The following is a 15,904-nucleotide window of genomic DNA, read 5'->3' as shown; positions in this document are numbered from 1 at the left end:
CGTCCCATGCAGAGGTCTAATTTACAAAACGGCAAGCATGCAAAGCATCAGGGCAACTTAACTCCTTTAATCCTCTCCATACGGTTTATTTTCTTGCCTTTTGTGTTAGACAGACCTTTTTTTCTCCCCCAAAGATAAACAAACACTTGCACGACGCCGGGCAATTTTGGATGGAAGGAGCCATGGAGAAAGCCTGAGCCCGATGCAAACTGCTGGCCAGTTTCATTTGAATAACAATACCTCCTTAGTCATGGGGTCTTCCCCCCCGCTTCCCCGTTCTACCCCCTTTCCCCCTCATGCGGGCCTGAGCAAAAGGCTGTGTGAATTCAGAAGCCTGCTTGTGAATGAGCTGGCATCTGATACGTATTTACTGACGTTAATTTTGGGTGTAATGGACCCCTGCCACTTCCCCACAGTTTGCCCTAAAAGGCTTTTTGATGGGCACAAAAGCAGAGGGTCAAAAGTAGGTTGACCCCTGCCAGAATGTACAATTATTGGAAAGAGGCAGTACACCAGCAGCTGCCGAAACCCCACCGGTGTGGTGAAGTGTTTCCAAAAGTCGGAGGATGACTAATACGCTCGAGCTCTCCCCTCCGCCCCGCAAGAGCCCGGTACTTTCTGCAGGAAGAATTATGGCCCTCCCGAGCAGCTGCAATAATTGTCTTCCCATTGTCTCCCAGCCCTCCCTCCGCCACCCCCTACAAGTGCCCATTGTCGGAGCGGGAGTCAAGTGATTATATGCTTGGGTTGATGCTGTTTGCGCCCAGCTGCCTGACTGCTGACACACGAGCACCGAGATGGGGGACCCGCGTCTGCGAGACGGGACTCCGACATACCAGACCTTTTACATAAGTCAAACAGGAACAAATGACTCTTTATCAGCCCCTGCTCCCTTTGAAGTGGCGGCTGCTTATAGGCCCTTACAGCTTTTCCTCCTTAGCCCAAGCAAACATCCTCCTTTTGATATGCTACATGCTCATTATCTCTGCCCCATTTAATGATTTTTGATTGAAGGGTGGCAGCGCAGTTGCCAAGAGGGTAGTTAAAGAGGCTCCACGCAGTCAGGACGACAAGAAAGGCTTTCCTTGTGCAGCAGCCTAAATTTGGAGTTTCTTAACAGTGTGTTCTTGTTCTTAGCAGCAGATAAGGGCTGAGCGTGAAATTCTTAATTAAGCAGTAAATAGAGAGTGGGGTGTCAGCAGATGCAGCCTGTAGCCATGGAGACCAAGTCAGATGAAGGAGGGAGCTGAGACTCCACGCCGGCCCCAGGCTTGGGCATGACTGACAGCTGAAGAATCCGACAAAGCTTGTAAACGGGATTAATTAGATGGTTAATTATTTCATATAGTTAAATGTAAATTAAAAAAATAATAATAAAAAAAAACAGTTTGCAGAGTTAGGCAGGAACGTGTTCTGAAGGCCAGATCTTCAAGCTTTGTCTTCTCCGAATCGGTGTGTGGACGGGTGGGTTTTTAAGGCCAGAAGGGACTATTGTGGCAGCCTTCTCTGACCTCCTACGGAGCGTGAATCTCACCCCATGAGGTTTCTAATAGCTTCTCGTAGAGCTGGAGCATATTTCTCTGAAAAGACGGCCAAGCATCATCTAAGGACCCTGAGTGATGGAAAGTCCACCACATGCCATGAGTCTGCTCTGATGGCTAATTATCCTCACCCTCTCAGCCCGCACAGCGGAGATTAGGAGAGAAATTAAATGGCACACCAGGGCTAGGAATCCTCTTGCTTTGTTTCAGACTTTGACCTCACCAACTGCATTAGATATTAGGTACCCGACACTGAATTATTGATCTCACTGCTATAAAACTCCTTGCTGAAAATGTTCACAGTATGAATTATACATGTTAGGTGTTTTCATAAATTTCCCCTCGTGTACTCTGGATGATTGTTTCTCTCTGTATTAAAATGAGAAACAACAATGAGCTCTTCATATAATAAAAATCAAGATGAAAGGAAGGCAAGAGAAGGATAAGAAAGTACCTATGATGCAAAAGTGACATATGCCAGCCAGAACACATCATCCCAGTCTTCCTAAGACAGTCATCTCCTCTATTTTCAAAAGTAGTAATAGGTCAAGATGTAAGTGTCATCTTCTGAGCTTTCCCATGCTACTCTACGTTTGAAAGTGCAATTCAGGATATCAAAAAAAACCAACCAACCAAAAAAAAACCCCAGTTGACTTTTATATTGAAAGAAAAAATTTACACTGTTAGCAAATTGAAATTATAAAATTGTATTTCTTCTTTCAGAAGGTACCTGGCATGATCTTGGGCAAGGCTTAGACTCAGCAACTGGATTTACACTAGCTGATCTATACCTATACTGTATCTAAACAGGGCCACGACATGGAACTAAGAGCTGGACACCAATATCCCACATGGCTATATCGCTGGCCAAGTTCCTGGCATAGCTTTGGCCAGGATGTGCTCTCCCAAATGGTGACCACTACAATTTGGGAGTCAGCACAGCACAGGGACCTTTCCTAATTTGAAGCCTGGGTGCATCCAGCCTGTTTTGGGAGATAAAATGTTAAGCTGTATGAACATGGCCATGGGACCAGAAGTGGATGCAGCAAGTGTGACCCTCAGACTGAAGTCAAGGTATGGGCTTCCCCATTTCTCCTCAAATGTACACTGAGTGATTTTCATTGCTGTCAGACTGAGCTCGGTGCATTGTCTGCCCTCATTCCAAATGTATTTTCCTCTCCACTGTCCCACTGATTGTTTTAGCTGCTCATTCCTAAACAGATCATACATGAGAAAGCCATTTGCATGCCATCTCATCAGTGCAAATCAAGAGAAATTCTTTAAAACTAACAGATTAGATCAGTGACAAAATTTTCTGTCACTGTGAAAATCAGCATCTTTATGCTTTATCTTCCCTTTGTGACAATCATAAATGATAATCTATGTTTCTGAAAGGCACTGAAATGTTTTTGTGATTCCTAGTTCTACTATTATTAATAATGACAACAATCATTATCTTGCCTTTAACATACAGAACTTAGACCCTTATAAAATCAGTTGCTTGAGAACAAGAATTGCAGAAAATGTCCCAGATTTAACAGAATGAATGAAACCTGAAGGTATTGTAAATCCAAATAAATATTAGCCAACATACTCAAATGTAAAGGTCTGTGACAGCTTTGAAAGTTTGCAATCACAGGAAAAACCCTTGCTCAGTAAGTCTATTGCGTTCACTGGGCTCAGCCTATATAGACTGCACATGATTTGTTAATGATACATGTGATATGGGACCAGCTGACAACAGAGATCGTTAGTGGAATTTAATGCTTTTTCCTCTCCAAAACACCAATTCAAATTCAACTGATGTCACATCACCCACTAGTTATGATACATTGCTTTTGTTGATAGATCAGGCATTGGATAGATCAGATAGAGATGGACCTAATGTGCATATATTTCCCTATTTGATTGATCTTTTTGAAGAATTTTTCACTTATTGAAAGGACATCGAAAGATAGCCTTGTGTCTGAGGTCTTACACAATTTGGGAGTTTAAATTAAAAAGATATCAGCTCTGTTACCATTCTTGAACAAAAAGGTACGTTACATCCCTCGTATTCCACCTACCCAAATAGGTTACCTTCCTCAGGCTGCTGTCAAGATACCAGTCACAGCTCCTGTGATGACGATATGAAGGCAGCAATTGGAGTGGCTGTCCAGTCCTTGTCCCACAGGTCACCACAACCTCAGGTTGAGCAGGAAGATCCTTATGTTCTACCAGCAAGTAATTCCCAGTCACGAAGTTGCTAAATGTCACTGAATACTACGGAAGAAGGAACCAAAATAAACATGACTGTGCGTGATTAGAGCTCCACAGAGTGCTGTATAAAGAGAATGGTGCCCCTCACAGGCAGCATGTTCTTTTTGCAAAATACATATCAGAAAAATGGAAGAGAGATGTAAAATTAAGAAGAAGGTGATGGTGAATGCCGACAAAATCAACTCCCCTCATCATCTTTAAAAGGTACAGAGGAATAATGTTTCCTGTAAAACATACTTCGATTTGTCTTAAGGTGGCATAATTATTGTTGATGCCTAAGCACCACACTGAACTTTTACCCAAGACATCCAAAATCATCTTCCTGCACCAAGTTGCTTCTGAGAGCTTCAGGGACTAGGCCATTGTATCTAAGCCCTGCCTATAAATACATGGAGGTTTTCTCAGTGCACTTACTTTTTTCCTCTCTCTGCTCAGCCAGAAAGATGAAAGCATGATTATCTCTTTGAAATATAATTTCAAAATTATAAAAAAATCCCAAGTTACCTGGAGCTGTTTGCTGACCAACGGGTTGTCAAATGTCAATGCATAAGTCTCTTTATCCAAGAGGAGAGCCATCCAGCCATACAGGTTTGATAAAGTATCAGGGACATAATTGACTGTGGTTGTCTTGTTCCTACTGTCAGTCACAGTTAAATTATAGGGAATGTCTGGAGCCTCTTTTCTGGAGAAAAAAAAAGTATAATCACATTTTTTTTCACTGAACTCTGTCATTTTGCAGCCTTTACAGTTCTGTTTTTATTTGAATTACGGTAGAATATGCTAGATCTCTCTCAAAATGTGAATTCATTTGTGTAGTTCTTTACAAACGTGTTAAGAAATGAACTCTGCCTGAAGTGCTGTAAAAAGAGAGAGAAAGAGACACAAAGGGTGGAGGAATAAAGACACAGAGGAACAAAGCTTGTGTTAAAATAGAGCAACAGCCAGGGTACCAACTCCTACACTCTCAGACTCTTTCCCCCTCCACCAGACTCATGCGCCTTACTTTCAACTTCTAGGATCTTCATCTTCACAAAATGGTTTGATAGAGTTTTCTGATTACTCACTCACATTTGAGTGGTCAAAAGTTTCACCAAGGCTGAAGGTACAAAAATCCTGCGTAATTTAAAAAGCTGCACTGTACCAGGTCAGCGTGCAGGATGAAGCTGGAGCTACTGCAGGCTGATGAAAGCCTTCACAGAGTGAACTTTAAAGCACAGCAGTTCATCTGAGCATCCAAATGAGAACTCTAACCTCTTTTCCACTAGCACTTTCCACTCCTAATTTCCATCCAATCTAGTCAGAGAAAAAAACTTACTGAATGGATCAACAGTAGTAATGATACCATGAGTAGGCATAAACCCTTTAGATTTAAAGCATCTGGAGACCTTTCTCTACTGAAATAGGAAGCAACACAGTGAAGCTGGGATGGTTATAACACCCACCCTGACTTTCTCTCCAGGGGCAGGCTCTGTCTTTTTTCCTGCACGTAGACTTTTTTTCAAATTATGCTAAACTGATTGTCCTGGTTCTGGCTACCTCATCACCACCAGCATCTCCCACTCCTGGCCCTGTCAGCACTAGGCATGCTTATAGGAAAATTGGGTTTGCAGCTGCACAACTGTAACTAACAAGTTTTTTTCCTGCTTTTTCCATTCTTTGCATTGTACATGGGGAATTGCTAAGGATACACATCCCGGGACTGCGGATCTCACTCTCAGCATTGCTGGCTTGCCAAGGTACCCTGGGGTCATGATTCTGCCATAAAGATAAATGCAGCAGATTTATACATGAATTAAGTGCTACTGTAGGATCAAGGCAAGTTGGCGGTTTCACCTTTAGTCCACTTAGTCAGTTTTGGCATTTGAGCTGACACTAAGCTTAAAAAACCTCCTCTTTTAAACATATCTAAAATGACATTTCTAAATACTGGAGTATTAGCCTACAACCAGACATCTCAGAATATTACTCATTCCTCCAGACTGCATGCGGCTTACTTACCCAAGACGAGACAGTGCTAAAACTCATGTCGTCCTGCAATTTGCCTGTTTGTATTTGCAATTTTTGATTGTTTTTCCCCTTGTTGCTTTGGAGGCAACAATTACAATAGCAGTCATCTTGGAGGAAGGTTGCCTGCAGGTTTTTTTTTTTTTCTCTTTTAAAATCAAATCTGGGTTGGTTTTTTTTTTTTGTTGTTATTCTGATGGCTGTCACTTTGGCAAAGACTTTCTGATTACTCAGAAACGTTCAGCTGAGAAACAGCAATAGCAAACAGAAGTGTGAATCAGCAAAGAATCACTCAACCAGAAGATATTGGCAAACCAATGAAACCGACTGGAAGGAGTTTATAAGTTTAAACAGCTTTCGTACTACTAATAAACCTCCTCTTATAGGCATTAACTGGACCAGGATATTAGGCTGCTAATTAAGCAAGTAAATGACGAGCACATTATTGCCACAGTTATCAGCACCTGCACAGGTATTCAGGAAAACATTTCTAGCAGCCGTGGCACACCACACGTAATGTGGTGCAACGTTAAACTCTCCTGCACATTAAGAATTGCCTTATTACAAAGGTGCACAACACCACAGCAAGCGACGGAGACTCAGACCCATCCTCTGTGCAACACGATCCACATGGTTTTGCTCTTTACTCTTTTTATTCTTCGTCGCTGGAGAAGTCTGATGAGACAACTTGAACCACTTTTCTCAGGGACTTCTCCCCAGTACTTCCAAGAAGTTTTAAAGACAGATAAGAAAGCCTGGAAGGGGCAATCATGCTGGGATATGCGGGGGATATAAGTCACCTGAATGATGTGTTAGAAAGTTAGGTGGCAATTCCACAATAACCATGTAGATTCCTTGGCTAGTGTGCTTCCCACTGTGTTGGACACCATTCTTGACGTGAAGTTATAAAGACACTCCAGATAACTATCTTAAGCTAGACAACTGACTTCCAGATGGCTACAGCTAAGTGAAATACATTTCTCCCTGTATGCCTACTTATAACAGACAAGTCCTTGCCCCCTAGACTTCAAAGCTGTGGTAGATTTTTGATTGCTTCAGACACTGACAATTTTCTTTTTCAGTTAATTGTTCTCGGTCTTTGGGATAGAGAGATAGGAAGCCTTCACTGAAGAATTTTTATTTAAAGCCACAATTTTTTAATGCCAGAAAACCTTTCTGAGGACCTTCACTTGGAAGTTTGTTCACGACCCAGGAAGGAAGGGGAGCTGGAGACACCTTATGGCCTGAAGTATCTGGGATTTCCTTGACCTGGAGTGCTGTGTCCTTGCCTTTTACACACCTTGGTCAAGGTGTTGCCACTCACAAACACATGCCCTGCTCTGGATAGAGTGCCAGCACACCAAAACAGAAATTTGGGGAACCTGGAAAACGTTGCAGCTCAGTGCAGAAGTTAACTGGTACAAGGCAACAATGAGCCTGAGACTCCATTCCCCTTGAAATGATGTCAGCGTGCTTGTTTTTCTCACCTACATGCCAAACAGACACCAAAATGGAAGTACCCTACTAATGGAATTACCAGCCACAATTAGCACCGTTTCCATTTGCCCTAAATAGCCAGTGATTTCACTGTGCCCTAAATAGCCACCAATCTACCTCTCCTTAATGTTAATGAAGCAGAGTAGGGCTCACACACAAGTATTTCTAATTCAGAGGATCCGAGGGAGCCTGCACGCGTCATTAACACGGAAAGCTTCATTATCAGAGGAAAGAGCCTTCCCCTGAACTTCCCTTAGCTTTATTCGAAAGAAACTAGGAGGCAATGGTCTTAATGCAAAATTAACCCTCACTTTAAACTGCTGGAAGCCTTCACAAACTGTAAGGGGAAAGAAAAAAAAAGGATGACTCATTGAAAAGGTTGTATTTTTATATTGAAGTAGGTTTCAATTAGGAAGCAATTTGCTTTAGAAATATTGCAGGATTACTGGATTGGACTTCACAGTCTGAGCAACAATTTACCGATTGCGATTGTATAAACTGTTATGTAATTTAGCTCAAGTGCATTGTGCAGAACTGCTCAACATAGATGGGCCACAAAGGATTTGTTAAACTGATCAACAACATCAAGTAGAACAAATATTAACTCTCCTGTTTATGTTTACCATTAACTTACTTATCCTAAGGGTCCATATCTGCGTGTATGACGGCAGACGCTGTGTTTAGCTCTAAGTGCTTTCTGTTTGATATATTTGTGTAATAAGCCATTACGATTAGCCCTCTGCAAAACAGGAAACAATATGGCATTGAACTTCAAATGGGACACCAAATGTTTATATCAACAGTTCAATTCTTTGCTGTTCAAATGAAGGATAATTCCGAATTACGACCATACAAACATTTTACAGGTTTGATGCTGGGCCCAGAACCAGTTCATTTTATTTTAATTGCCAAGATTTAAGAATTTTCAGCTGTTGTCAGTAAATGTGTGTATCTTTGTTAAGAGACCAATGACATTATTCAAATCTGCCTTATATTATGAACCCTTACCATCAGCAAGTTCTTGTGTGCAGGGGACTTTTCAGAAATAACTAGATCTTTGTCCCTGATTCTGAATAGCCATTATGGGATAGGTCTTCTCAATTTGTAGTAAAATAAGAATTGAGATGATCTCCCAGGTGCCAAGAGGGTTGTGACTGATAAGCTAAGGTAGTTTTTGAGTTTGCTACCCCTGGCTTCCTAACTCATCTCTGTTGTTAAATCAGTTCCCCAGCTCCTGTAGATTGCAAGCTGGTATTTTAAGGAAAATTAAAATTATATAGGAATTCTGAGCTGGAAAGTGGCTGGTAAGCAAGCAGCTCAAACACCTCTGCAGTGTAAACGTAGTAAAGACCTGTGGAGGACCATTTTTTCCCTCCACTTATCCCATGTCAGAGCTCTGAAGCATCCAAAATGGATCTGAAAATCTGTACACTGGTACTTTGGACATGGTTTTACCGCACCTCCATTGCCTACTTGCAGTCCTTTACCAATAATTACAATCTTAGGATTGATAGTTCATTGACTACGACAGTGAGTCCCAATTGGTATACCTCGTTTGGATCTATTCAGCCCACAAGAAGCAACCAACAGGCTTGCCAGCCTTTTCCTTGCCAGCAAAGAAAGCATAGGGCTAGCAAATGCTGCCTCAGTGCTAAATATATCTTCTTGCATCCAGAAACATAGAATCATCATAGAATTATAGAACGGTTTGGATTGGAAGGTACCTTAAAGATCATCTAGTTCCAACCCCCCTGCCCTGGGCAGGGACACCTTCCATAAGATGAGGTTGCTTAAAGCCCCATCCAACCTGGCCTCGAACATTTCCAGAGATGGGACAGGGACATCCACAACTTTTCTGGGCAACCTGTTCCCGTGCCTCACCACCCTCACAGTAAATTTCTTCCTTATGTCTAATCTAAATCTACCCTCTTTCATTTTAAAGCTATGACCCCTTGTCCTATCACTACATGTCCTTGTCAAAAGTCCCTCCTCAGTTGTCTTGTAGCCCCCCTTTAGGTACTGGAAGGCTTCTCTAAGGTCCCAGACAACAGCCAAGCTGCATGAGTAGGCTTGAGGAAACATCTTCTCTTGTACACTCATAAACCTGTGCAAGATTTGGCTTTGCTGCCAATACCCCAGGCTGCAGGGTTAATGGAATGGGGTCCTACACTGGCAACCAAATTTCTCTTGGTTGCTTGGGTGGGGTGGCCCAGATGCCCGAAATATAGCGCAGTAGGAGTTGAACCTCTGAAGTTTAGCTGATGTGTTGGCTAACTTAACAGTCAACAACCAATGATTTAATGTTTGCCTTCCACGTTACGCCACAGGAGCCCTAAGAGGGCTGGGTTACGAGGCCAAGTGAGTGTGTAAGCTGCCCTGTGTGTGAATACAGTTATGTATACAGGGAGGAGACACGACCAGAAGGCAACTGAGCATGCACACATTGAGAAAAGAAGTGTGCTTGTAAGGGTGTTTCACAGCAGGTGGGTGTTCATCTGAAGGCACCACAGTAAGTAAATATCAAAGGAAAAGCGAAAGTAGAGTAACCATTTGAACTCTCTTCAAGACTCAAAGACACAGAGGTAGGGGGTATGCTATTCTTTTCACACTAACCCATCAGCAGCGGATGCGTTTGCAGCAACTGAATGCATGCACTACAGGAGAAGATATTAGACCAGATTTAAGAATTAAGGCTATAAAGAAGAAAGTTAATCTTTTCCTCTGCAGCAGACTAAGAAGAGGGAAGCAATAAAAGGCTTGAACTACAAGACGGGTGCTGAGAAAGTCCCACGTTTCCACACTGAGATGAGGAAAGCAAAATGAAAGGGAACGAGAGGCAAACTTCCTCCTGGTGCGCGAAGCCGCAAAGTGTTTGGAGTCCCCTTTGCCGCAAGGTGCTGCCTGGCTGCTGATTATTCTAATGGTCTCCCCTTGTAAAAATTATGCATAACGTGAAGAAACTTTTAAAGTCACTTAATCATGTTATGACAAATTTTTAATGAAAATTTGTTTTAATATTAATAGAGACTCGTATTTTCATGATAATATGGGTAGCGGTGGCATTTGGAGCAGACGTATCTAGCCTGCAGCCATGCTGTGCTGTGCCATGGCATAAGCTGTTCTTCAGACTACTCAATAACTTTCTCACATATAAATTTATAAAGACTTTTATAAGCTTCAATTACATTTTTAAAAGACATAAAAACCCTCTTTAAAGGGTGCTTAAGTGACACATTAGTTTAACTTTCAACTGGACTTCATGAAGAAGGCTTTTTTACAGCAATGCAAGCTTGGAAATGGATCCTCATTGTCCTGGAAGTTGTTGGGTGAAGCTGTTCAGAAGAGAGAGTCAAGAAATGCTCAAGATATTTGTTCTCTTTTTTTTTTTTTAAAAAAAAAAGTCTTCTAGTGTTTTTCTCTAACAAAAACCTTATTTTTTTTCCTCAAACACATGTTTTAGGAGCAAAAAAGTGCCAATACACTACGTGCATTCTGGTAAATTAAACAGCACAAAGATAGAGTCAGTCACTTGTATTCAGTTGCCCACATTGTAACTTAAGTAGTTAAAATAGTCCCAGACATGCTTTTAGCTTGCACCAACAAGCCCTATCCAGGACAGTTCCCAGGCAGGGATCTTTCCTAAAAGGTAGTGCTGATGGAACTTCCCTGATGTTTTGGAGGCTAAGCAGGTTATTAACATGGCCAAGCTTTGCCAGTTGCCCTCAGGGTCAGGGAACGAGACTGAGGTTGCTGGGATAGAGGTTGCCATACTAGGACTCCCCTCTCAAAATCCATTACTTGCCTCAGCCTTTAAGATTTTTGGAGCTGGAGTCCATTCCTGAAACTCAAGAGAAGCAAAAACGCACTATCTCAAGCCCCTCACTCTTATTGAGAAGCCCACAGAATGTACCACTCTAGACCAAGAGAGAGCTACTGAGCACAGGAGATGAGACTGTTTTACTGCTATGGCCTGAAACATTCTCCTTGTACAGAGTGACTTCACGACAAAATTGGGATGCTCTTGTCCATCACTTCATCTGATGATCAGCAAATGTGAGTTCAGTGCTTAAGGCTTGGGCTCAGAGGCTTGCAATCTGTTTTTCACCTCTAGTTTCCATAACCCCTCTGGTTTACTGACTACAGAGTCTATCACCAGTGGTAAATACAGCTGCTAAGTTGCAGATCTGACAGGTCGCATACTCCAAGGCCTGGTAAAGCACAACAGAAACATTTCTTCCAGAGCAATTTTTAATTCTTTTCTCATCAGAAACTAAAGAAAGCCAAGCAAAAGTACTTTCATCTTTTTACTGAGATTAGATTAATACAATAGACTGCACTTTTGGGAAGTTTTTCCTGTCACCCACCTATCTTTATTCTCTCTGTTCAACCTCAATTGTTCCTAATCACGTTTTCCTGTATTAATCCTAAACTAGCCCTTTTTAATTGCAAACACTCTTCAAATACATCCAGATAAAATTCACCCTTTCTTCCTCTCTGCCCACTCCCTCATTCTCTGGTCATTCTGTGGATATTTTACTAATTGACTTTCACTCTTCACCCCCTCCAGCTCCTTTCATTCACCATCCTGTTCCTCTACCAGGTCCATTGTGAAGCGCTGGTCTTCAAAAATCCTCCCTGACTCACCGCTTTGAATGCAGGCTGTTGTCTGCTCTGCTTGGCTGCAGGCTGACAGCATTTCAACTTAACATGAAGGTGATTTCCTGGTAGGAGCTACTCAGGAGAGAAGATCTGGAAGTAGTACAAAAAGATGCTCTTGGTGTCTCAGGTTACTCAAGAGGAGAGACTTGGCTACTCAGACTGCCAAGCGTTTCTGATGTAAGTTGACTCACAAGTCATGCAGATGAATAATAAAGAAAGGAAGTAAAGATGACTTGCTTGAAATAAAAGTAGATTGAGAAGTGCCTGGTTGTTGATATGACTGATCTAAAACTCTTAAGCAATTTACTAGGAAGACAAAGTTTTCCAGATTTCAACAGCAATGCTGCAGATGAACTTCCATTTTCACTTGCTCCTTAACCACCTATTGGTGTAAAGAGGAACAAGGTGCATTGAATACACTTGCTGTCATGAATTATTAACCAAAAGAATTCGAATCCTACCACAGGAAAAGTTGTGAGAAGGTCTATCCACCATCATCAATCTGAAGAGCTTGTAGTCTATATAATCAAAGCAAACACAGGTTAGAAAGGGAAATGTTTTGCCTAAGACCTCATGGTCATCTGGTCCAGAAAGACATCTAGCACAGTTGTATTTTGTCTCAATACCCTTTTTGATAAATCAGAATGATCCCCAGCTCCTAATTTATTGCAGACTTTTGTTTTCATTATGAGAAACAGTAATCACACGCAAAGCCTGCATGTAGCTCAAAGTTTTATAATTTTTCGCTGTCAATAGAACATGTGATTATTTTTTTTCTTGTATGGGAAGGGTTTTTTTTTTCATCCTTCTTCTAAAACATGAATATAAGACAGACGTGAATTGTTAATAGTCCTCTGACAGAGAACTTCAGGATTCCTGCCTATGTACTACTAACATGAAACAGCAAAAATATGAGTAATGGTTCAGGCTTGTCCTTCAAAAAGTGAAATGTTGAGCAGGATACTGGGAAGGGAAGATAAGCATGGGAAGGAAAGCAGGAGTAGTCTTTAGATCACTAAAAGCATCTTCCACTCCCTTTCTTTTTACACCAGGACTTCGTAAGTGTCCTTCCTGGCTAACAGAAGTGGTGGCAGTATTTCGCTTGGCAATATTTATCTTCCTGCTCAAACACAGGAACAAGTTCAGATTGGGAAGCACGTGCAGCAACAGAATTGAGCTGGAACAGCGTTTGGGAGCCATATGACCATCAAAATTGATGGGAAAGACTGACTGTACCCCAGGACTGGGTTATTACAAAGGTGAGATATAAGGCAGTGATAGTAGGAGGCTGAACTCTGCAAAATCATATTCTATCCCTCTAGAAATTAAAAAAAAAAAAATTAAAATGGCATTCTGTTACAAATTTGCAGTAAATGTGATTTACTGGGAGTGGGAAGAGATACTGAGAAGGAGCATGTGTACCCTACATCATAAGACATGGTCATAACCGCACAGATAGGTAGATCTTCTCCAGCAAAAATGTATCTCATCCCTTCATAAAGTGTGTCAGCTCTCAGACACAGACCTGTGGCTACATCTCTTCTGATAAGCTAGCTGGAGCTGTGGCCTGCCCTCTGGCCTTGAGGGTAGCTGGCATGGCCTGGCCGTACCCATACGATCAAACTCCAAAACAGTGGTGACGTATAAACTGCCCTGCTCGAAGCGGTTCCTTGGGTTGTGTTGACTTCTAAACTGTACACACAAATTGCTTGGCCGTAGGGTAGCTGTCCTGGGCCAAAATCATGCTGTGAAAATCATCATTCAGTTTAGAATTTAGACATCTAAATGCCTACTGATATTTAAATATGCATTGGGGGACAATTAGAGTCACAAGCACCATAGTAAGTACGGTCAGTAAAAGCCCAAAGGGCAGTTCAGCTGACCAGACCCTAAGAGAGAGATCAAAGGAACAGAGGCATCTAGCACTGCTTGAAACATCCCAAGCTATCAAAAACTTTGGTGTGAGATCTTGGATCTGACACAGTGTCTCCAGGAGATTCTTGCCCTTCTGCTATGAAGTGATAGGCCAAGGGAAATATCACAGAGCATTTTAGGTGGCACTAGACTTCTCTCCACAGGTAATCAAATCAAGGACACAGGTTGACAGTGTCTACATGGTGACCACACATGTTCTTCAGGACAATATCCAAGTTTATATGTCTCCAACCCAATTTGATTTCACTCATATTGACTTTCTGGCTCACCCACCAAATCTTTCCAGCAAGTAGCCAGAAAAAACAGTGCCAGAGACCATGTGGACAGCGACATGGACTAATGTATGGCAGTGCTCAGGCTTTCAACAAAGCTTAGGACCCAGCAGAGAGACAAGAGTCCTGGGACTGTATTCAGATCCAGAAGCTCTCTCAACATAAAACATAATAAGCAACATCCATGCTGATTTTTCAGATGTGGAATGGTTACTTACAAATGAAGAGACATACGGTGGAAAACAAGGTCCTCATCACAAACACTGCCACCAGAAGCTTGACTGAAGTTGGTAGTGGCTGTGCAAGATACTGCAATGATATCTGTGGAAGGGAGGAGATGACTTCCTTTCTGTCCCGTGATAGAGCCGTCGAGATCCTCGATGATGGCAGAGTGAGGAAAGGGGAAGGACACTTGGAAGGGAGAGTTGATGAAGGTCAGACGTTCAGCTCTCACTGTAAATCCACCTGAAGGGAATGAGTAGTGTTTCAGAAACAGTGACAAGCAAAAGGCCTGAAGACATCTCTGGAGAAAAAGAGACTAGCTCCACTTCATTTTTGCTTTGGAAAAATTTTTACTGAGTCAGAAAGAGGGGGAGATTCAGGGAAAAAAAAAATGTTTGTAGGAATTGCCATTGCCATACTCTGGCCAGGTCCCACCTGTCCAGCACTCTGCTGTAAGAGGACTTGTGGTTAGGAACTCCTCTGATCCAGGTGCTGCTCCTGGTCCTACCAGCATCTCCTCAGTAAGTCCAAACACTTCTTCACAAGTCACATCATCAAAAATTACAGTCCCCAAAACAGTGATTCTTATAGATCTTTTTTGCCTTGTTTATAAGATAAATTCTTCAGAGATATGAACTCTTTATGCATGTATTTAAATACACTTGTGTGCGCATGTACAGCACCTGGCGCAATAAAGCCTTATCTGAAAAGTGTGGCTGGAGGATCTTTTCACTGTTGTATCATAGATAGCTACAAAAAGAAGGAATATTAATGCAGGCTAAAGCACATGCAGTTTTTGAACACATTAATATTTCCAGAAGTGTCAGAAAATCAGTGCCCCCATGGACCATAACAAGTCAACTTTGGCATAAGCATTCATGCACCACATTTGGTTACTATTTGACTATCATATTGCCAGTCGTAGCCTCTCTGAGTCAGATTTTACTATTCCTCCTGTCCTTTGATCTCACTTCCTGAAGTCTTTTTCTCTGTTATGTTATTGTAGGGCAGTATAGGTTTCTATCTAAATATATTTAACAGGTAATTGCAGTTGGAACGTTCTTCAAAGAGCCTTTGGGTACCTCTTCAAAGCTCAAAAGGATGCCTAGTTTACACGTTATCTTAGGCAAATTCACCTCAGGTTTAGGCTGGCCTGAGGTAAGAGCTTGGTGAAATTATGCGAGGTTGTGTCATAGCTATTAGAAAGATCATCGCTCTTGAAATTTTACCTCATAAAATGAAGAAGCAGTAACAAGTTAGTGTATAAAAATCCCCTTCAACTGAGAAAATGAAATCAGTGGGAAAATAAGGCTACATTTGTCTTAAAAATATGTGCGGTATGTGGCTTCAACTAAGTGATGAAGCTGTTTCTAGGGGAGATTAGAGAGAACCTGCAATCTCAGTCCATGCAGAGTAGAGCAGCTAATGGGTCTGGCTCAGCCCGCCAGCAGTGTCAGCAAAATGCATACACTGAAGAGAGTGAGTATTGTTGAGTACAGGTTTTTATGCGTAATA

General features: G+C 41.9%; 1 protein-coding gene across 1 annotated transcript in view; it reads right to left on the bottom strand.

The window, feature by feature from the left end:
• The window catches only part of PKHD1 (PKHD1 ciliary IPT domain containing fibrocystin/polyductin), a 269,755-nt gene that overhangs the window by 114,593 nt on the left and 139,258 nt on the right, over nt 1–15,904 (bottom strand). The window contains exons 46-48 of the mRNA XM_086744158.1: nt 14,386–14,632; nt 4,305–4,482; nt 3,608–3,803 (exon numbers count right to left, since the gene is read on the bottom strand). Of these exons, the coding sequence (XP_086600284.1) occupies nt 3,608–3,803; nt 4,305–4,482; nt 14,386–14,632 (621 nt within the window). The remainder of the gene's footprint in view (nt 1–3,607; nt 3,804–4,304; nt 4,483–14,385; nt 14,633–15,904) is intronic.

The sequence above is a fragment of the Chlamydotis macqueenii genome, chromosome 3, assembly GCF_036417535.1.
Source record: "Chlamydotis macqueenii isolate bChlMac1 chromosome 3, bChlMac1.mat, whole genome shotgun sequence".
NCBI lineage: Eukaryota > Metazoa > Chordata > Aves > Otidiformes > Otididae > Chlamydotis > Chlamydotis macqueenii.
Note: the sequence above shows the minus strand (reverse complement) of the source record. Positions and strands in the feature narration are given on the sequence as shown.